Genomic DNA, 23894 nt, shown 5'->3' with positions numbered 1-23894 from the left:
TACTGTATCTGGACCTGTGACCTTGGGTCAGTCCCTTGCTCTCTGAGACTCAGTTTTTTCAGGTTGGGTTAGTCATATATAACCTACCCAAGCACATGTTGGTTGTGCAGATTAAATGAGATAATGAATATGAGCAGACTTTTTTTTTTTTTTCCTGAAGCTGGAAACGGGGAGGCAGTCAGACAGACTCCAGCATGCTCCTGACCGGGATCCATCCGGCACGCCCACCAGGGGGCGATGCTCTGCCCCTCCGGGGCGTCACTCTATCACGACCAGAGCCACTCTAGCGCCTGAGGCAGAGGCCCAGGAGCCATCCCCAGCGCCCGGGCCATCTTTTGCTCCAATGGAGCCTCAGCTGTGGGAGGGGAAGAGAGAGACAGAGAGGAAGGAGAGGGGAAGGGGTGGAGAAGCAGATGAGCGCTTCTCCTGTGTGCCCTGGCCGGGAATCGAACCCGGGACTTCAGCACGCCAGGCCGACGCTCTACCACCAAGCTAACCGGCCAGGGCCTGAGCAGACTTTTAAAAATATGAAGTACTGCTCGACTACCAAGTGACTCTGCAAAGCAGTCATTTTCCAGAAACATTACTGTCATTTCCAGAACTGACCTCTCCTCTCCCACGACACAAACTGAATGATTTCCTTGGACCACACTCATCATCTCACAACTATTTTTGAACAATAAAATGAGGCACTATTGAGAAATGAGAGAGATGCCTGCCACAGAGGAATGCAACAAAAGTGATGTTTGGAAAAATTGAGAATTAGATGTAAGAGAAAAGATCCAGAAAAATGGAACCCTGAGCCTAAAAAAGAAAGCTTCTTAATTCTCAAGTACAATTAACTTGATACTAATTAGAGCTATCTAACAATAGGAGATCTTATCACTAAAGTACTCAAGCGATGAAGAATCTAACATTAGCAGAATGTTGAATCAGACAAACTCTAAGATTTCCTCAAACTTGAACATTTTGATTTCATAAGAACTGATGGTAACACATAGCAGATGGGCTAACCTTGACCTTCTTCACAGATAATACAACAGGAAATGGTCTTAAATTGAACCCATGGTATTTAGGACAAAGATCAAGGAGTCATTTGAGGCAAAGACAGTTGTTAAAAGTCAACCAGGGCTCCAAGGAAAACAATGCCTGTATCCTTCAAAATAAAAGACCTTAGGCATTCTCTTTCTTGGAAGCATGCCCACGCCTTTTCTCCTCTCTACTAACCCCTGGGCATCATTCCTTTGCCCTTCTCTCTCCTAAGCCCCAAGGGCCCTTCTTCTGCCTCTGTAACTTGTTTCCTTGTCTATGCAAACCAGCTGGCTCACTTCTACTACCTCTGTAACTTTCTACATAAACTTCCTCATAATTTGTAAAATAAAATAATTTACACCCATTCTCCTGGAACAATTTAAAGATTGTTCTGGTTAGACGTGAAGTAACACCAGTGTTTTTCAAAGGCTGGTCTGTGGACTGGTCTGTCAGAATTCCCCGCCAGTCCACAAAAGAGTTAACCACCCTGATAGTGTATGAAGATTAGAGACCCTTTACGTATCAATGTTTCTGAGTTTTTGGGATATATACCCAGTAGAGGGATTGCTGGGTCATAAGGTAGTTCTATTTTCAGTTTTTTGAGGAACCACCATACTTTCTTCCATAATGGTTGTACTACTTTACATTCCCACCAACAGTGTATGAGGGTTCCTTTTTCTCCACAGCCTCTCCAACATTTGCTATTACCTGTCTTGCTAATAACAGCTAATCGAACAGGTGTGAGGTGGTATCTCATTGCCGTTTTGATTTGCATTTCTCTAATAGCTAAAGAAGATGAGCATCTTTTCATATATCTGTTGGCCATTTGTATTTCTTCCTGGGAGAAGTGTCTATTCATATCCTCTTCCCATTTTTTTATTGGATTGTTTGTTTGTTTGTTGTTGAGTTTTATAAGTTATTTGTATATTTTGGATATTAGGCCCTTATCTGAGCTGTTGTTTGAAAATATCATTTCCCATTTAGTTGGCTTTCTGTTTATTTTGTTATCAGTTTCTCTTGCTGAGCAAAAACTTCTTAGTCTGATGTAGTCCCATTCATTAATTTTTGCCTTCACTTCTCTTGCCTGTGGAGTCAAATTCATAAAATGCTCTTTAAAACCCAGGTCCATGAGTTGAGTACCTATGTCTTCTTCTATGTACTTAATTGTTTCAGGTCTTATGTTTAGATCTTTGATCCATTTTGAGTTAATTTTTGTACAGGGGGAGAGACTGTAGTCCACTTTCATTCTTTTGCATGTGGCTTTCCAGTTTTCCCAGCACCATTTATTGAAGAGGCTTTCTTTTCTCCATTGTGTGTTGTTGGCCCCTTTATCAAAAATTATTTGACTATATATATGTGGTTTTATTTCTGGACTTTCTATTCTGTTCCATTGGTCTGATTGTCTATTTTTCTGCCAATACCATGTTTATTGCAGCATTGTTCACAGTGGCCAGGACATGGAAACAACCAAAAAGCCCATCAATAGATGACTGGATAAAGAAGATGTGGCACATATACACTATGGAATACTACTCAGCCATAAGAAATGATGACATCGGAACATTTACAGCAAAATGGTGGGATCTTGATAACATGATACGAAGCGAAATAAGTAAATCAGAAAAAAACAGGAACTGTATTATTCCATACGTAGGTGGGACATAATAGTGAAACTAAGAGACATTGATAAGAGTGTGGTGGTTACGGGGGGGAGGGGGGACTGGGGGAATGGGAGAGGGAAAGGGGGTGGGGAGGGGCACAAAGAAAACAAGATAGAAGGTGACAGAGGACAATCTGACTTTGGGTGGTGGGTATGCAACATAATTGAACGACAAGATAACCTGGACTTGTTATCTTTGAATATATGTATCCTGATTTATTGATGTCACCCCATTAAAAAAATAAAATTATTATTAAAAAAAAAAAAAAAAAAAGATTAGAGACCCAATGGTTTTAGCCGAATTCACTTATGCTCACAGTGATTTCTGCCATATCAGTCCCGAAATAATTCTTCTATTTTCACTGGTGCCCAAGTGTAAAAAAGGTCAAAAACCACTGAGCTGCTAGACCACCTTTGAAGGAACCTCCTTTTTAGTTTTTTGATCCTCAGTTGTCCATGAATTATAAGTGGCCATCTAAAAGTTTCATTTACGTTTCTCTTGCTTGGAGCTTAAAGAATGTAAGGGGGGAAAGGAAATGGAAGGGAGGTCCCTGAGTACAAGAAAGACAAAAAGAATGACAAGCAGTCAAAATGCTGACGTTGGGGCCCTGGCCGAGTAACTCAGTTGGTTAGAGCATCGTCCAGATACGCCAAGGTTGTGGGTTTGATCCCTGGTCAGGGCACATACTAGCATCAAGCGATGAATGCATAAATAAGTGGAACAACAAATTGATGTTTCTCTATCTCCCTCATTGCCTCTCTCTCTCTCTCAAATCAATAAAGGAAAAAAAAAATGCTGACCTTGAAGAGGATCAGGAGTTAAAAGGTGTGCTTATATTTGTCCAGGCAGAGCACGCATCCCTTCACCAAGTTAATCTTGGCTTTATGAACTGTTTGAGAAACTGCACTCTATATTAGCACAGTTCATTTAATACAGTCCACCTTCATTGTATGCTCCTGTATATCTATTGATTGCAAATTTATAATAAATGAAATCTTTCGTAAGATTCTGTCGGGGACGCATAGCAATGTGTAGTCAGGACTTGGGAAGTTGAATAAACAGAATTCAATAAAATCCTTTTGAAGCAGTTAGCAAAAGATATTTAACTTTATTAATTCAGTTCATGCTTTAGAATTCCAAAGAAGAAAAGGAAATGAACACTTCCTTTAGGAGCTTTGTATTGGCCAGTTAATTAAGCCAAAGTAAGATATGGGCTGTACGGGCGCTGGGGATGGCTCCTTGGCTGCTGCCCCCGGCGCTAGAGTGGCTCTGGTCGCGGCAGAGCGACCCCCCCCCCCCAGGGGCAGAGCATCGCCCCCTGGTGGGCAGAGCGTGGCCCCTGGTGGGCGGGCGTGCCGGGTGGATCCCGGTTGGGCGCATGCGGGAGTCTGTCTGACCGTCTCTCCCCGTTTCTAGCTTCAGAAAAAATACAAAAAAAAAAAAAAAAAAAACCCACAAAAAGATATGGGCTGTATAATCAAGCCTCCCACAGACAGGACAGTGTCCTGAGGTTTTTCAGATAGAGCTGCCTGCTCTTACAAATTCGAAACGGAAAAGAAAAGGGAAGACGTTTTAATCGTCTAAGCAGGAAAGGAACAGAGAAACATCCTACTATATTTCAACAAGCTCAAGGATGTGTAGTCAGTCTACTCTATATTACAGCAGGTTTCCAACTATAAAAATGACTTAAAATCCTCTTAATATTAATTTAAAAAGAAAAACAACTATGCAGTGTTCCAAAATATACTGCAGCCTACAGCGACCTAAGCTGCAATCAGAAAAGCAGGGAATTTCCCCCGAACTCAAAAGCAAAATCCACAAAGAGAAGGAAAAGAAGGGTGAATTCCAGGAAGTAGAGAAGGAAAGGGAAGGAGTGATCAGTATGTTAGAAAATCCTGCTCTGCTACTTTCTCCAGTTCCTACCTGAGTTGCCTTTCCTCGGCCTACGATGAATATCCTTACATGGAAGTCAGGAGGCCCGGACCCATCTCTGCTGAGGTGGCTGTATTTCTGAGGGAAGAGTTGGAACTTGTGAGGGGCCCTGGCCCTCTCCCCAGCCTCTCAACACTGGAAAATCCGAGGCTCCGTTCTCAACTCTCTTCTTTATCAGTCTTCGCTTCCTGGATCATCCCATGCAGTGTCAAAGATGTGATAATATCAGTGTACAGATGACTCCCAATCCAGATTTATGTCTTCATCAATCCAGACACCAGGATATCTAATAGATATGTCAAACGAAACATATCCAAACTGGAAATCTGATTTCCAGCCCCCAAACCTGTTCTTCCTCGGGGTCATCGTATCGGAGAGCAGAACCACCAATCATCGGCGCCCAGTCTGTCTGTCCTCCAACTCTTACGTCAAACTTATCAGGCTCAATACCTTACTTACTTGTGCAGGGAGCCTCAGAGTGAGAAGACAGAAGCTCACAGGCCTAGCAAGGTTTTGCCAGCAGGGGGAGTAAGCGACAGCTTGGATAATGACTGAGGAGTGAGTGCTAGTAACTTTTTCTTTTTTAGTGAGGAGGGGAGGCAGAGACAGACTCCCACATGTGCCCCTACTGCAATCCAGCCAGCAAGCCCACTAGGGGGCGATGCTCTGCCCATCTGGGGCCTTGCTCCGTTGCAACCAGAGCTGTTTTTTAGCACCTGAGGCAGAGGCCATGGAGTCATCCTCAGTACCAGGGGCCAACTTGCTCTAATTGAACTTTGGCTGTAGGAGGGGAGGAGAAGAGAGGAAGAGAGAGAGAGAGAGAGAGAGAAGGAAAGGGAGGCGGAGGGATGGAGAAGCAGATGGGCGCTTCTACTGTGTGCCCTGACCAGGAATCAAACCCAGGACATCCACACACCGGGCTGAGCCAACTGGCCAGGACTATAACTTTCAATTAGATATTCTTTCACCTCCATGAGAAAGTCTGAGATTCTAAGTCATGAGAAAATATACATGATGCTGTCGCAGTGTGCAAAAGCCTGGAATCGGGAAAATGTAGCAGAAAGAGAGACAGTACACCTGATTATTTTTAAGGACTCTAAATTTTCTGTTTTCCCTTATCCCACCCCCAATACCAAACACATAAATTCCTCTTGGGCCTGAGAGTTGTTGTAATCAACAGGTTCGCGTGAGCGGGCTAAAGGGTAGAAGGGCCCGCGCTACTTCCCAGGTGCTCCGCCTCGAAGAGAGGACCGACCAGATCCACGGCAGAAAGGTCTCTGGGGGCGATCCGTGGTTGGCAACACCACTTAAAAATAGGTTTTGAATGGCCCTGGCCGGTTGGCTCAGTGGTAGAGCGTCAGCCTGGCGTGCAGAAGTCCTGGGTTCGATTCCCGGCCAGGGCACACAGGAGAAGCTCCCATCTGCTTCTCCACCCCTCCCCCTCTCCTTCCTCTCTGTCTCTCTTCCCCTCTCGCAGCGAGGCTCCATTGGAGCAAAGATGGCCCGACCGCTGGGGATGGTTCCTTGGCTTCTGCCCCAGGCGCTAGAGTGGCTCTGGTCACGACAGAGCGATGCCCCGGAGGGGCAGAGCATCGCCCCCTGGTGGGCAGAGCGTCGCCCCCTGGTGGGCGTGCCGGGTGGATCCCGGTCGGGCGCATGCGGGAGTCTGTCTGACTGTCTATCCCTGTTTCCAGCTTCAGAAAAATCCAAAAAAAAAAAAAAAGGTTTTGAATGGCCTAATAGTTGAAAGACACAAAGATCTCATCTATAGCTGCCATCTATGCAGGTAGGAAAGCTGAGACTCTGAGTGATTAAAGTACTTTAGGAGGGTTGATTAGGAGAAACATGGAGCAGCAGAAATGTGAGGGCTTGAATTTCTCCATTCTCAACCTGCTCCCGTCAGAGTGCTTGGGCTGAAATCTTAGTTTCATCATCTACCAGCTGTGTGACCTTGACCAGTTTCCTCTTCTGAAAAGCAAGTGCACTTGGCCCAAAGAATTGCTGGGGGGGGGGGGGACAGGGAAGGGCGCAGAAAACAATGTCTACATGCTGCCAGAGTCGGCAGGCAGTAAATGGGGAGCTCTTAATATGATGATGATGATGATGATGATGCTTAAAAACTCTAGGATTCAGACACACACAAAAATATTCTTTGTAATGTCAAAATACTAAAGAACAAATGGGGATCTGGATCTAATTATCTTTTCAGCTTCACGGCGATAGAAAATCCCTAAGTATTTCAGGGTCGTAATATATAGCACAAATCCCAAGGCATGTGTTTCCTAAAAGAAAAGCAGGATACATTTTTAGCTAACTCACCCTTAGAAACATTCCAAAGGCGGGAAATAAAAGGCATGCATATTATTATGTTTATATTAGTGATCTCCATCACAAATTCTTTTAGGCACATTTGAGCATAAATTATGAATCCAGAATCGGTAAACTGGCTAGAGCAGCAAAGATGCTGAAGTGTAATGCCTTCCATGTGGCATTGGCCCATGTCACAAAGAGGACGGGCCTTCTGGAAGTGGCTGAAACTGCACTGTCACGTTTTTCTGATTCATCTCCTCCAAGGCCACATCCTGTTTCAGTCTTTCCCCCTCATGGACCCACTTCTTATCCAGATTGCCACTAGAAATGCCTGGAGATTTTCACGGAATGTCATTCAAATAATCCTGAGTCATCACAGCTGCTTTATTTGTCCGCCAAGCCACTGCCAGAACTGCCTTCACGGCAACGTGTAATAACCCCGGCTTCCTCCAAACGTGGCAATGTGTAATAACCCCGGCTTCCTCCAAACGTGGCAGCTATGAAAAGGCTCCGGCTTCGGGCACAGGCTGAGTAGGGTGGCTCGAGCAGGCACTACTGACTACACCTAACCAAATCCAGAAGAGGGCACAAGGCCTCAGCTCAAGTCCACATAAAATCAAGGAAATGTCAGCAGAGGCCATAAGGTTCCAGAAGGCTGAGCAGGGATCAAGTGAGACTGGGAGCTAAGAGCCTCCTCACTTCCAACTCTAGCAAATTCCAGTCTCCGAGATGACCCCTAGGAGATGCAGGAAGATGAAGGATGTGAGTTCTACCGGCCCCAAAGAACACTCCCCAAGATGTTTCTACTGCCCAAGGAACAGAGAAGACTCCACTGTTATTTCCTGTCTTCTAATTTCTCCCCTTCCAGTTGATCCTTCTGAAGAAGAGAGGGTGAAGGCTATCCTCAGATTCCCCGTCAGCAGTGATCACCAGATGCCGGCAGAGAATGATACAAGTTAGGCCCAAGTTCAGGTCCTGATCACCTCATCCTTACACTCTGCAGGAGCTATTTAGCTGTTCCCCTCTGACTCTTCTGGTCATGTTTCATCTTCCTAAAACCATGCTTTGAACACGCTACTCACCTCTTGTTGTGTCTCCATGAAACACAGGAAATAAAGTTCAAATGCAGTGGTTGCCTAGGATGTATTCTGACCCCAATCTCTTTTCCCAGCTCTGTCCTGTATTTCTCTTATATAAATCCCCACATCCGGCCCTGGCCAGTTGGCTCAGTGGATAGATCATCAGCCTAGCATGCGGAAGTCCCAGGTTCAATCCCCAGTCAGGGCACATATGAGAAGTGACCATCTGCTTCTCTTCCCCCCCCCCTTCTCTCTCTCTTCCACCCCTCAGCCAGTGGCTCAATTTGTTCAAGCGTTGGTCCTGGGTACTGAGGATAGCTTGGTTGATTCTTGTTGGGTGGATCCCAGTTGGGGCACATGCAGGAGTCTGTCTCTTTACCTCCCCTCCTTTCACTAAAAAAAAAAAAAAAAAAATCCCACATCTAGCCAAACAGTTCTCAGTACTTTTGCTTCTCTGTTTCCCAGACTTAACTTCTGCTGCCTAGCCCATTCCTACCCAGATTTCAAAGCCCAACTCAATCCCATCTCTTCCATGAAGTAGTTATTTTCTGACTATCCTATGGGGGGTCGGGGAGTGGGAAAAGAGGAAGAAAGGAGAAAGGAGGAGGAGAAGGAGGAGGGGGAAAAAGAAGAAGAAGAAGAAGAAGAAGAAGAAGAAGAAGAAGAAGAAGAAGAAGAAGAAGAAGAAGAAGGAGGAGGAGGAGGAGGAGGAGGAGGAGGAGGAGGAGGAAGGAGGAGGAGGAGAAGTAGTAGTAGTGGTGAAGGGGAGGAGGAGAGGGAGGAGGAGGAGGAAGAGGAGAAGGAGGAGGGGAGGAGAAAGAGGGGGAGGAGAAGGGGGAAGGAAGGGGAGGAGGAGGGGAGGAGGGGGAAGAGGAGGAGAGGAGGAGGAGGGAAGGAGGAAGAAGAAGAGAAAGAGGAGGAAGGGGGGAGAAGGGGGAGGGAGGAGGGAGGACGAGGAGGAGGAGGAGAGGAAGAAGAAACCCTCTCCATTCTCTAAATTCCTATTCTGCATAAGTATATGTCATATATAAATATAATTCATTCATTCACTTAATAAAATGCATCCAGATGAGATATTCTAGAGCAGATGATATGGCCCCCAAAGAGGTCAAGGTCTAGAGGAAGAAAGGATAGGAAGGAATTCCATTTGTTGAGAGTTTATTCTAAGCAGGTCACTGTGTCATCAATGTCCATATGTCAGCTCAGGTCATCCTCACAACTCAGTGAGGTAGCTATTGTTATTATTGCTTGACAATAAGACAGCTGTCTCAAAGAGTTGAGCAACTGGCAAAGATTACCCCGTATGCTTTTTATTCTCCACTGGTCCTGGCCCATCTCAGGGTCTCTGCCCATCTCTGCCTTGCTTTGTCTTTGTGATGCCGACCTCTAGAATCTGCATCTCTCACGCTCCCCAGCCCAGCAGCTTCCAGGTAGGCTGGATGAACAGAAAGTGCCAGCGGTACACTCACTGGCCCTGATCCCTTCCTGACTCACCGGTCTGGCCGTGGCTGCACTCTCAGCCACAGCTCCTGGGAAGGGGTCTTCCACGGCTCAGCTCTTTCTACCAGGACCTAGTAAGACCATTATCTTCCGGTTAGGAGCGGTAGGGAGGTTCCATCTGAAGGTTGGTGAAACACCTTAGCCCTGACCACACCTCTGTAAATCGTCCTTTTACTAAACTCTCTTAGTGTGCCAACTACTTCTTTTCTGATACATACAGCAGGACTTGAACCCATGTCTGTTTTACTACACACCTGCCTTTTTCACCTGAATAACTGCTATGCAGGAGATCTGTACAAAGTGCCCAGGATCAGAGCAAAGGGCACCTTACTCTGATCACAAGGATCAGAAAAAAACCTTTCCGACAGTCGCGTGAGTGTGAGCCAGTCTTAAGAGGTGAATTGAAATTCACCAGGAAAACAAAGAGTGAGGACTGGCACTCAAGGGCAAAACAGATGCCAAGTTCAAAGTCACCGAGGCAAAAGGAATCCATCGTAGTTCCTCAGGCAGTTATGTCCAGTGCTCAGAAGAGAATAATGGTGGCCAAGGATTTCTAAACTGAAGATTATCCTCTCCATTCTGATCCACATGGAAAGATCAGAAGAAGCAAAGAATTAGCTGGCTTCTGAGTGACAGAGCTAGTGTGCCTACCTCTGATCTTCAACAGATCCCCATCACAGACAGTAAATACAGATATTTCACATAATATGCAAACCCTCAGTGACCTGGCCCTGCCTGACCCATCCAGTCTCACCCACCAGCACCACCTTGAGCTGGGCCCTGCGAGCCGTTCCCTTCCGTGCTCTGTGATTTTGTACATGCTCTTCTCATTAGAGATATCTACCTCCACTTTCCACCTGATAAACCTCTTGTCTTCAGGGCTCATCTTGGGCATCTGCTTCTCAGTAAATATTTCTGGTCCTCTAAGGTGCTTCCACAGTGCCTTGTGCATAACTCTACCATGGTATTTTCAGAACACAGACATACATTATGTTTGCTTGTTTACATGTCTACTTACTCAACTGTGAGTTCCTAGAGGCCAGGTACTCTAAGAAGGCAGCAGACTGTAGAGGTAAGTAAGTACTTGGGCTCTGAAGGCAAGCTGCCTAGATTCAAATCCTAGACTTTGCCCCCAAACAACATAAGTACACTTAGGCAAGTTACTAACCTTCTCTGGACCTCAGTTTCATCATCCATAAAATGGGGACAATAACAACATCTACATCATAGCGTTGTTAAGTGAATCACACAGAATAATTCTGGTTACACAGTAAGCTGTCAGTAACTATTTGTTAGTGATATATGTTCACCCCTTATTTCCTGAATAAAAGTGTTGGTTAAAGGAATAAGTTTTCCTACTATTTACTATTTCATATTGCCCCACATAGATACCAAATTCTACTTAGCCTTTGTTTTATTAAAATACAAAAAGAAGACTCATGTCTAAATACAGGGGTGGGCAAAAGTGGGTTTACAGTTGTTCATATGGAAAATATAGTAATACAAGAATTAAATAAAACTGTATTTATAATAAGCAAATAAACTGGATTCCGTGTACTCACAGCTGTAAACCTACTTATGCCTCCCCGTAAAGCCTCACTTTACAGGTGGTTCAAGTTAAACAGGACCTTTTCTTGCCGTTCTCCTCGGCCCAGTGACTGAGTCGGACATTCTCCTGGCTCTGCGGCCATCACCACAGATGCTGCCACACATTTACCCCACAGAAGGGCAGTTCTGTTTCAGTGATTCATAAAGATGTATCATCACATCAGATCTTGATGGCTCCCCTAGGCTGCCGTGAGGAACGGCAAAACCCGGCTCCCTGCAGTATAGGAGCCAGCCACAGGCAACCTTTCATGAATGCTAAAGCAACGCGAAATTATGGCAGCCATGAAATAGTTTTTTTAAAGCTTTAAAGTGGCATTGCTAAACCCGAATCTTTAACTGTCACAATGTTGTAAAAAGTCTACATGTACAAATCCCCACCTCCTTTTTTGTACCAAACACAGGAAAAAGATGTGTTTGGTTAGGGATAAAAAAAAAAGAAAAAAATCAGAGCACATAGAACAATGCGCTCAGGCGGGGAGCAGGAGGTGGAGCCCCGCTTCCGGCTGAGCCCTGAACGTCCAGTGAAGGCAGCACTGTGGCCCACAGAGACACGGGGCACCGGGTTAAAAAAAAAAAAAAAGACAACACTCAGGCGGCCGTGGGCCAACACTCAGGCCACCGGAGAAGCCCAGCTCCCTCCGAGTCGGCCTGCCCAGCAGAGGGCGCCGCAGCCCTTGCCGGTGCAGAAGCCACCATCCACCCCCCCATCCCCCTCCCCGGGCTCAGCCCCACCCCAGACTCCAGACCCGCCCTTCCCAGCCTGACACTGGCTCGCTGTCACCCTCTGCGCACCTCTGACCTGTCCTAAGTACCTCAAGCTCCTCGGCCCCTTGCCCAGTCTAGACCCTGGCTCAGAAGTCTCCAGTTTTTAACTGATGTCTGGCTAACCCGGGTGTCTCTGCCGACTCTGTCCCCACGGCCTCTGCGAAACCGGTGCCACCACATTCCTTGCGGGAACGCATGTGAGTTCACCCTCACTTGTTGAGGAGAAGAAGAGGAAAACCTGGTTAAAGTTAACCTGATCATTTTTTAAAACGAAGAGAATGACCACGCCATCAGACACTGTCTTTAGTGTCCTCGTAAATGACAGTTCTCTACTTACAGGCCTCCTGGTCACGGCGCCTTGCACCGAGTGATAGAATTCTGGCTGGACTCGGCTATTTTTCTTGATCCTGCGCTTCCTGGCCGAGGCGTCCTGCTCGCTCTGCTGGTGGACCTCCAGCACGGGCTTGGCCTCCTCCAGACGGGCCGCAGCGGCGGCGGCTGCGGCCGCGCGCCTTCTGATGTGCCGGGGGCTTGCTCTGAATCCCTGCGGAAGACACAACCCAACAAATCCCGGTTGGTACTGAGATCATTAGGAAGTTCTCTGGAGCTAATTCTGTAGAGAGCTCCCAGAGTCACCCAGCTCAGTGAGGTCGCTTACATCCCCAATGTGAGCACAGGGAAGAAAGGAATCTAACATGCCCGTGAGACTAATCCACCAGTGTCCTCCAACACCTCCTGTTTCAGGGCCCAGAGTTACTCCACTTTGAGAAATGCTCTAAATCCCATAAAGCCAGTCCAAACAACACAGAGGGCAGGTGACACACTGCTTTACTTATGTACACAGAAATCAGAGTACCGTGGAGAAGGGTGTTTCCACGTAGGCATGAGGCAGGGCAGGGGGCTGGCCTGTCATTCCTGGGTTAAGAGCCACTCTACACTCTGGAAACCAGACTCTTTAAAGGGGGAGAGCAGGAAGGCAAAGCATCATTATAAAATACCACAACACGAAGCTCTAGATCTAAACGGAGGCAAATCGGGGGAGTGAGTATGGGTTTTGGGGTCAGATGAGCCTCGGTCCAAACCCCGTGTAGGTATAATCTGTTCATTATACCTACACGCTTATTAAACATTTATGAGTCTAACTTTTTTTTTTTTTTAGAGAGGAGAAAGAGTGAGAGAGAGAAGGGGGAGGGAGGAGCAGGAAGCATCAACTCCCATATGTGCCTTGACCAGGCAAGCCCAGGGTTTTGAACCGGCAACCTCAGTGTTCCAGGTTGACGCTTTATCCACTGCGCCACCACAGGTCAGGTGAGTCTAACTTTTCTAATGTAAGAAATGGAGAGCAGTCTACTCACCGGGTTTTTAAGATTTAGATGAGGTAATATATGTAAAATTCTAAGCACAGTATCTGGGCAATATCAAGTACTCGATAAAATATTAATTTTCCTTTCCTCTTCGAGGAAGGTGAGTATAAGGACAACTTGCTAGCAATGGAAGTGAGTTCAGCTGAGCCATAAAATGTATCTGGGAATGTGCAAACAATTTTGGAAAACACCCAAGAGTTACATAAAATGAATTCTGTCCCATGCCGCTACAATTTAGCAAAGAGCAGATGAAGAAGTCCCACACACCAGAACATGCAATCAAGGGTGAGAGGAGGCATGTGAGGACTCTCAGTGCCGGCTGATCTCAGAGAAGGACTCAATAAATAAGTGAAACTGAGAATCGTCTATAGTGGGCTTAGCTGAGTGGGTGGCATTTGAAATTTTTATTCTAGTCCAAGGAAACAGCGTAAGGAATGAATGAATAAGTAAAATGATGGACGGAAGAATGGATAGAATATTTATGCAGCAATAAGAAACATTATTTGATGATGTGTCAGGATGCTAGCACAGGCGACACACAAAGTATGGAGGGAAAGGGGAAGGGCTGAGGTGTGAATGCTCCAGGGAGAGCTCCTTTGAAATCGTGGGTCTTCTGGGTTTTAAAAGATGCCTAAAAACCTAAAGATGGCAGTAAAGGCATAAAGAATGGAGAGTAAGAATTTCAGGGGGAGAAGCAGTATGACAAAAGGCTTGAGCATGATTCTGTGGGATACTGGAAGATTAATGTCTATGAGGGATTCTCACTGAGGAACACGGGAGAAGGTCTGGAGTCTCATTACGGACACCCCGAATGCCAGGCTGAAGGATATGAAGAAAGAGACAGAAGTGGGGGGTGGCCCACAGAGTCCAAAGTAGCACCAACGTCAACAGAAATAAATAAGAAGGAAATGCAAATGGATTTGGTCATGATTTGGGCAATTTCCTTTCAACTCCAAACTTACAGCCTGTTCCCATCCTTCCTCTGAGTGCAAGCTCACCTGGATCCCCTCCAACCCAAAATAGCTCCAGAAGCTCCCTGAAGCTTCCACATAACCCACAAGCTACTATACAGCAGCTGCCAGTGAAGAGAACAACAGAGAGCTGAGCAATTTCTAAACGGTGTTCTAGAGCAGTTAGGACCAAATGCTTAAGAAGAAACAACCACATGGGCTGCTTTTAAATATGCGGGTTCCTAGACACTGCCTCATCTCTGTCTCTCTTTCTCTCTCTCTCTTTTTCTTCCCTTCCCCAACCTTTACTTCCTCTCCCCTCATACCTTCCTTCTGAATTAGACTCACTAGCAGTAAGATCAAGAACCTGATTTCTTGACAAGTTCCTCTGTGCTAACTTTCAGCTCTTTGAAGACAGAACCTTTAGGACAGGGGTCGGGAACCTTCTTGGCTGAGAGAGCCATGAACGCCACATATTTTAAAATGTAATTCCATGAGAACCATACAATGACCCATGTACATTATGCATTATCCAATAAAAATTTGGTGTTGTCCCGGAGGACAGCTGTGATTGGCTCCAGCCACCCACAACCATGAACATGAGTGGTAGGAAATGAATGAATTGTAATACATGAGAATGTTTTATATTTTTAACGTTATTATTATTTTTTATTAAAGATTTGTCTGCGAGCCAGATGCAACCATCAAAAGAGCCACATCTGGCTCTTCAGCCATAGGTTCCCAACCCCTGCTCTAGGAGCTGAAGTTTAGTCTGACCACTAGGTGGCACTAACTTTCATTATCCTTGTACTGTTTCTAGTTCAGAAATGTGTGTGCTGGTAGAATTAATTAACAAAGTATTTGATAATATACTAGCTTCTGTTATAGTAGGGTGAGTCGAGTATATATCTTTGGTAATAATGCAGATTCTCCTCTTATGAAGGCTCTTATAAATAATAATCAAACAAATTTCGCTTAACTTGTATTATTACGAATAGTCTGTTGTGGCTTACAAATTTTAGAAACATTTAGGAAAAACACTACATAAAACTCCCTTAAACTGACAAAAAATTAAAACATGTTGGTAAAGCCATTCTGAGGGCAATAAGCCAGTAAATCCACATCCCTGTATCTAGTCTAGAGAAATTCTTCTAAGTATGTCTAAGAATATATTGAATCATTACTTAATAATAAAAATTAAAGACAGTTTAAATCAGTCTTTCTTAAGCTACAGTCATTTTCATTTCACATATACTGTTTTCAAGATCTGAGCACCACCATGTAAACCTCTATGATTTCTCTCATATCCAAACACACTTGAACTGTTTTTAAATAACTTTTTATAATCACTGTAGTATAATATGCAGACATCAGCCACACTATCTGGGTTCAAATACATACTGCCTTTGTGACTTCTTCATTGTGTGATCTTGGATAGTTAATTAACCATTTCCCTGTCTGGAAAATGGGGTTCAAACTAGTATTTCATAGCAATGTTGAGGAGAAAATGAACTAATCTAGGTAAAGTACTTAGAAGAGCATCTGGCACATAATGCTATATACATGTTGTCTATGATTATTATGTATATGACATATGAATAAAAGAGTCTCAAAGACAAAAGTGTGTTCTTTTCAAATGTAAAAAGGAAAATGAATCACTACAAGTGTTCCTTGCTGCAGATACCAACCACTCTGATCACCAGGAGAGAGTTCTTTGCTCCGGAGAGTTCCAAGCACTTACTCTCCAGTGAGTCAAACTCTCTGGCTTCAATGCCATCTCTCTTATGACTTACTTAGGTGTGCAATCCTAGCCAAGTTACTTCTCTGTGTCCCAGTTTCTTCCTCTGTCAAATGCATCTAATAATACCTCTCTCGCATTATTATGATGGTGTTTAAATGAGATCATCTGCATTAGGTATGCAGAACAGTATACAGATTATATCAATAGTCAACAAATTAGCACCATTTTTACTATTTCACCTCCCGGCTGTTAAGGCAGCAATTCACATACCAGCAATCAAGAGCCATGACTGCAAACACTATAAACAACATGAAGTCATAAGTAGGCAATTACCTTTTTGTTTCTCTAAATCCCTGTGTAGAATGACAGGTCCTTGGTTTATTATACTTGCTTGTCCTAAATACTAGTTTAAAAAATAAGCCACAACTTTTAACAGAGGGAAATTTTATTTTAAAACAGTAGGTGGTGCTATAACCTCTTACAGGTGTTAACCAAATTTGACAGTGGAGTATAAAATCCATTTCTCTCTTGCTTGTTTGATTTTTGCCTGGATACCCCTTAACCAATAGGTGACAGACACTTGGCAGTCTCCTGGTAGTGGACTTCTGTCACTTTTTTTTTTTAGGCCACTCAATTTATCAGCACCTTTTGAGTAATTGTCAAGATGTGCCGTCTTGCTACATAGCTAAGTCAGGGAGATCCCCAGCCCGCTCTAGATCTTGCCTCTTCAGAACCTGGTCCAGTTCATGAGTAGGCACACGGCCAAGGCTCAAGCAGCCAAAATCTCTCTGCTTGGATATTGAATATTACATGGAGGAATAGAAAGACTAAAAAAATACGAAGGAGTTCATCAGTTCTAGTGGCTGCACCAGGGACCTTCTAAACCTGCCTAAGCTTTGTCTGTTACAACCAGTCAGTCAGTCTTGACTGGGGATTCTATCATATATTTGTAATACAGTCTCTTTTGGCTTAAGTCAGATTCAGTTCCCTACAAACAAAAACCTTGGAGCATACTCTTTCTGTTACGCTTTTCAGATGGTTAGCTATTTTCTCCCGAGGCTGAATGAATACTCAGACTTCATTAGGCTGTTTGGCTGGGTAGACTGGCATAAAAAGGGAGGAGATATTAATAGCAATACTTTACTAAGCACCATTCAGGTATTAAGCTTATTATATTCATTTTATAGACCAGCAAACTGAGGCTTATCAGGGTTAAATAATCTACCTAAAGCAAAAGTTTGCAATTGGAATAGCTCCATATTAGAACCCAGTTATACCTAACTCTAAACCAATGCCTTATCACTCTGGTCTTACACGGAGATTGTGAAGCAGAAACTCCTTCAGAGCTAATCTTCTGTATGTATTCACAGGCCTGGGCACCGAGGAAGTGTTCAGGAATATATGCTGGCTGATTAAAACAAGTCTATAAACAAAAATAAGTGAGACATAAATTGAAAGAGTTAACACTGTCAGGTAAGAATTACTGTTTTCTGAGATCCAACTATCATCCAGTTTTTTTGTTTGTTTTGTTCTGTTTTTGTATTTTTCTGAAGTTGGAAACAAGGAGGCAGACAGACTCCTGCATGCGCCCGACTGGGATCCACCCAGCATGCCCACCAGGGGGCGATGCCCTGCCCATCTGGGGCGTTGCTCTGTTGCAACCAGAGCCATTCTAGCACCTGAAGCAGAGGCCATGGAGCCATCCTCAGCGCCCGGGCCAACTTTGCTCCAATGGAGTCTCAGCTGCGGGAGGGGAAGAGAGAGACAGAGAGGAGGAGAGGGGGAGGGGTGGAGAAGCAGATAGGCGCTTCTCCTGTGTGCCCCGGCTGGGAATCGAACCCGGGACTCCTGCATGCCAGGCCAACGCTCTACCACTGAGCCAACCGGCCAGGGCCTATCATCCATTTTATTGATGAAGCATCTAAACTAATGGTAGTCAACCTGGTCCCCACCGCCCACTAGTGGGTGTTACAGCTTTCATGGTGGGCAGCAGTGGAGCAACCAAGTATAAATAAAAAGATAGATTTAACTATAGTAAGTTGTTTTATAATGATTTATTCTGCCAAACAGTGAAAATCCGACATAAAGTACTTGGTAAGTAATTATTATTATATGTTTAACTTGCTGTAACTCTGCTTTACAAATTTTATAAAGTTATTTCTCTATTATAAATCACCATTACTATGGAACCGGTGGGCAGTTAGAAAATTTTACTACTAATAGAGATATAAAAGTGGGCAATAGGTATAAAAAGGTTGACTACCCCTGATCTAAACAAATGGAAACTGAAAGTATTGAATCATTGAGCATTCACACAGAATTGCTTTTATGTTATTGTTGTACTGGAAAAACTAAGGTTTCTAAGTACATAAGATACAGATTTATCATATAAAAATATTATGAAGCTTAATGAGCTGATGTTTACAAAGCATATAATAACCCTGTAAAAACTCTGTGATTTTTCTCATCTAACACGAGACATAAAAGGTATAGCAGAAGTTCTTGGGTCTATGACTAAAACTCAAGGCAGATGGGAAAGGCAGTCAGTAAACTTGGATAGGGAAAAATTATGCCTTTTATTTTCATTAACCGCTAATTTACATTACTACTCAATTATAAATGTAGGTCATAAACTTGGCATTATTAGCAGTACCTTTGATTTTTGCCACCAAAAGAAATCACAAATATCTAAATATTAAATTATAGTGGCTGCAGATATTTTGAAATATCATTTACACTGTGTTACTTCAAACTCACAGCAGTTAGTAAATCTGCTACTAGGTGTTGTTATTTAATATATTAATAAAGTAGTACCTATATTTTTCAGTCAGAAATGATTTTAATAATTCATAATTAGGCCTTGGCTGCCCATTCAGTGGACAGAGCATTGTCCCAGCCTATGGACGTTCCAGATTCAATCCTTGGTGAGAAGTGACCATTTGCTTCTCTTCCTCTCCCTTTCCCCCTTCTCTCTCTCTTCCTCTCCCACACAGTGGCTCGATTGGTTCAAGCATTGGCCCCAGGCACTGAGGATAGCTTGGTTGATTCGAGCATCGGCCCCAGACAGAGGTTGCCAAGTGGATACCAGTCAGGGTGCATGCGGGAGTCTGTCTCACTATCTCACTTAAAAATAATAATTTATTATTATATTTCAATATAACCGGCTTCCTTTGTAATTTTGTTTATTATTTTATACATTTTAAAACAGTCTGAGAATGAGTTTGTGACTTTCACCAGACTGTCAAAGAAGTTTATGGAATAAAATAGGTCCAAAATACAAAAAATCTCAGAAATTACCATAAAGAGTTTCTGACAAGAGACTGCTATCTGCTCACCTAAGTTCATATTTCCCTCTTTTTCTTGGTCACAAGCTTGACTACATTTCGCAGCCTCCCTTGCAGGGCCATGTGACTGAGTCCTAGACAGTAGAATGTGTAGACATTAATAATTATACCATTTCTGGACCTAGCCCATAAACACCTTCCAGATTCACATCCTCATGCTCCTCTCTTTTGGTTAGCATGACCTTCAGAGCAACCCTGAAGGTCACATATTAAAGATGACAGTGCCTTTGTCAGTCTGAGTCCTTGTATAACTGCAAGGAAGAGGCCATTCTGCCAACCTGTTCACCTCCTGTACCTTTCAGTGCACAACAAATATACTTCCGTTTTGTTATACATTGAAGCATGTATTTGCTCCAGGAGTTGGCACTATTCTAATCAGCGGTTCTCACACTTTATCAAGCATCAGAGCCAGCAGCAAGGCTGATAAAAACACAGATTGCTGGGCCTCACCCTCAGAGCTTCCAGCTGAGAACTCTGGGATGGAGCTGATAATTTGCATCTCTAAGGAGTCCTCACGTGCTGCTGATGCTGCCATCCCAGGACTACAGCATCACTACAGTATCAGAATCCCTGTTCTAATACCAGCTCCTGCCACCTACCGTGTGGTCACTGAGCAATTTTGGTCATAATAACACTGGTCCCCATTGTGCTGTGTGCAGCAGGACGTCAAGATTAAAGCGACTTTGTCCTTTGTGGTTTTAACAACCCTACATTAAAAGAATGGCCATGGAAACCACTCAGTGGGCTGGGTAAGAATATAATGTATCTAAAACTACCTTCTGTTTTCAGAAAGAATGTATTCCCTGACAAATACGGGATAAGGGGGCAAAATAGTACTTTTAAAGCCTTATTTTCTAATTATTATTCATTCTTTGGTAAAGATCACACAAAATGCTATTTTTAATCTTTGCAAAGTCCAAGGAAGTATACATTTACCTTAGACAAAGTTCCACAGATGAATAATGTAATGTTTCTTTTATACTGAATGACATATGAACTGGTTATTAGTTCCTGCTGATCAGGAAATCTAACTGGCAGAGAGCCTTGATGGTTTTTTCAAATCGCAGATAAATTACAGCTTAAATACAGTTTTTGTAAAGAGAAATCTATTTCAATCTCTTAATGACGTCAATCATTCTTTGGACATATGCCCCCAGTCCCTGTTGCCTGGGAGAGAGTTTTAAACAATAACCCCCCAATTCCACCAGCAGGTATGGTTATTGGGTCTTGATACTTCGCCAGAGTCTCTCCCTTGAGTTTGGTAGAGAAATACCAAGAGCCAGAGCCACTTAGCACAGAAGTTAAAACTGAAAAAAAAAAAAAAATTATTCTGTAGACCAATATATATATATATATGCAGAGCCTATGGTTCTTATTAAAATGCAGATTCTGAATTTCCTTTTCTTTTTTATAAATTGTATTTATTCTTTTTTTTTTTTTTTGAGGGGGGAGAGGAGCAGGAAGCATCAACTCCCATATGTGCCTTGACCAGGCAAGCCCAGGGTTTCGAACCAGCAACCTCAGCGTTCCAGGTCGATGTTTTTTTTTGTTTGTTTTTGTTTTAATTTTTTATTTATTTATTTTATTTTTTTAACAGAGACAGAGAGAGTCAGAGAGAGAAATAGACAGGGACAGACAGACAGGAATGGAGAGATGAGAAGCATCAATCATTAGTTTTTTGTTGCGCGTTGCAACACCTTAGTTGTTCATTGATTGCTTTCTCATATGTGCCTTGACCGCGGCCTTCAGCAGACCGAATAACCCCTTGCTGGAGCCAGCGATCTTGGGTCCAAGCTGGTGAGCTTTTGCTCAAACCAGATGAGCCCGCGCTCAAGCTGGTGACCTTGGGGTCTCGAACCTGGGTCCTTCCACGTCCCAGTCCGACGCTTCATCCGCTGCGCCACCACCTGGTCAGGCCAGGTCGATGTTTTATCCGCTGCACCACTATAGCCAGGCAGATCCTGAATTTCTAACAAACTCCCAGGGGATCCCAATGTTGCTGGTCTGTAGACCAAACATTGGGTAAAAAGGATGTAGAGGCCTGACGAAGACCGAGTGGCCCTTGTATAGACTGAGGGTAACAGTATCGAAACCATGGTGAGCAGAGGTAACAGTATCGAAACCATGGTGAGCGGAGGTAACAGTATCGAAACCATGGTGAGCGGAGGTAACAGTATCGAAACCATGGTGAGCGGAGGTAACAGTATCGAAACCATGGTGAGCGGAGGTAACAGTATCGAAACCATGGTGAGCGGAGGTAACAGTATCAAAACCATGGTGAGCGGAGGTAACAGTATCGAAACCATGGTGAGCGGAGGTAACAGTATCGAAACCATGGTGAGTGGAGGTAACAGTATTGAAACCATGGTGAGCAGAGGTAACAGTATCGAAACCATGGTGAGCAGAAGGAAAAGCAGCTAGAGGAGCCCAGGTGAATCACTCCTGTGGCATTGCACTGCAGCGAGAGGCCTTAAGTCCACAGCGACTCTGAACTCTGTGAAGCCGGACACCATCACGGGTCTTTTTCTTGAAGTCCATTAACTGACACATATATCCTTACGACATACAGTAGATCTCTGATTCTGTACCCAAATGAGTATAATACACAAATATGGCCTCCACAATAGGACTGGGGAAAAGAATAAAAGGAGACTTTGAGGTTTAAACTACTTGAGATATAGCATCTTTTCCTTCCAGGGGCTGAAAGTGCTTTTTAATTATAACTGCTAGATTAACTCAAACAAAGATCACAGAGTACACTCAGAAAACTAACTGTATTCTCTCTCCTGCTGTCCTTCAAACCCAGAATAAGGATTAGTTTTCTCCCAACCCTACATAATATTTGGGGTAGATTCCATATTTTTTTTCTGGTCTTTCTTGAATAATTAAAAAGTCTTCTAGCCACTTCTAATCTCCAAAACAGTATCATTCCAATGAGGTTGTATCGCAGCCCCGGCTTCTTCTTGGACAGGGTTTAGAGCAGGGGTCCCCAAACTTTTTACACAGGGGGCCAGTTCACTGTCCCTCAGACCGTTGGAGGGCTGGACTATAAAAAAAAACTATGAACAAATCCCTATGCACACTGCACATATCTTATTTTAAAGTAAAAAAACAAAACAGAAACAAATCCAATATTTAAAATAAAGAACAAGTAAATTTAAATCAACAAACTGACCAGTATTTCAATGAGAACTATGCTCCTCTCACTGACCACCAATGAAAGAGGTGCCCCTTCCGGAAGTGCGGCAGGGGCCGGATAAATGGCCTCAGGGGGCCGCATGCAGCCCGCGGGCCGTAGTTTGGAGACCCCTGGGTTAGAGTCTGGGTTCCTTCTCCCAAGAGATCCATGAGAAATACTCTTGTGTCCTTTGCCCCAACATATTTGGGAGAGCAGGCTGTTCCCAGCGCAGCCACCTCCACTTGCTCAACCGTTAGAGCAGACAGTCAGACACTGTCCCTGGTCCTTCAGAATTGTCACATGTGGTCTGTTCCCAGCCTGACCACACAGATGCTGAAGATACAAGTCAGCTTTCCTAGTGGTTTCCTTAAAGTTGCTCTCACTGGCCCTGGCCAGTTGACTCAGCGGTACAGCGTCGGGCCCGTGTATAGAAGTCCCTCCCAGGTTTGATTCCCGGCCAGGGCACACAGGAGAAGTGCCCATCTGCTTCTCTCTATCTCTTTCTTCACCTCTCGCAGCCGAGGCTCCACTGGAGCAAAGCTGGCCCGCGCACTGAGGATGGCTCCATGGCCTCCGCCTCGGGCGCTGGAATGGCTTGGGTTGCAAGCAACGCCCCAGATGGGCAGAGCATCACCCCCTGGTAGGCATGCCCGGTGGATCCCAGTTGGGCAAATGCGGGAGTCTGTCTCTTTGCCTCCCCGCTTCTCACTTCAGAAAAATACCAAGAACAAAAAGAAAGCTGCTCTCACTAAGGCTTAAAGGGACTGTGGTGAGACTCAGAGCACTGCCAGGAAACTTTCCAGTCTCTAGCCCAAGCTATTCCATTGGGTAGCCACTAGCCACATATGGCTATTTGCATTTAATTAAAATTAAACTAAAAATTCAGTTCTTCAGGGCCTACTAGCCATATCCCAAGGGCTCGATACCATATGTGACTAGTGGTTACTGTACCGGACGATGCAGATAAAACATTTCCATTACCGCAGAAAGTTCTATTGAACAGCATTGCTCTAACCTCTCATAACGTTATCCATACTGCCTAAAGCTGGTGATGGGTGACTATAGATGTCAGGGTAGGCTACGTGCTGCAGCAAGCAACAACAAACCTCAGGATCCGCGCACAGTAAAAAGTTCTCTCTCTCTCTCTCTCTCTCTCTCTCTGTCGAGGCACAGTCACACGTGGCTCGGCAAGGGGATTAGTGCTCTGTTCCATTTGGTCATGCAGGGCACCAAGCACCTGCTGTCCTCAACGTCCTCCCCACTCTGCTAGTTTATGGGAAAAGAGCCAGGATTGCGTGAGGATGGTTTCATTGGGGCAGGCTCACAAACAGCGCACATCTCCTCTCCTTACATTTCATCAATCCGAACTCAGTTCCAGCCATCACCTAACTGCAAGAGAAGCTAAGAAACGTAAGCTGGCCATGTGTCCA

General features: G+C 44.4%; 1 protein-coding gene across 6 annotated transcripts in view; it reads right to left on the bottom strand.

Annotated features, from left to right (window-relative positions):
* The window catches only part of DST (dystonin), a 502743-nt gene that overhangs the window by 425857 nt on the left and 52992 nt on the right, over nt 1-23894 (bottom strand). For all 6 annotated transcript variants that reach the window (XM_066359128.1, XM_066359129.1, XM_066359143.1 and 3 more), the window contains exon 3: nt 12225-12431. In XM_066359128.1, the coding sequence (XP_066215225.1) occupies nt 12225-12431 (207 nt within the window). The remainder of the gene's footprint in view (nt 1-12224; nt 12432-23894) is intronic.

Source organism: Saccopteryx leptura, chromosome 1 (genome assembly GCF_036850995.1).
Source record: "Saccopteryx leptura isolate mSacLep1 chromosome 1, mSacLep1_pri_phased_curated, whole genome shotgun sequence".
Classification (NCBI taxonomy): domain Eukaryota; kingdom Metazoa; phylum Chordata; class Mammalia; order Chiroptera; family Emballonuridae; genus Saccopteryx; species Saccopteryx leptura.
Note: the sequence above shows the minus strand (reverse complement) of the source record. Positions and strands in the feature narration are given on the sequence as shown.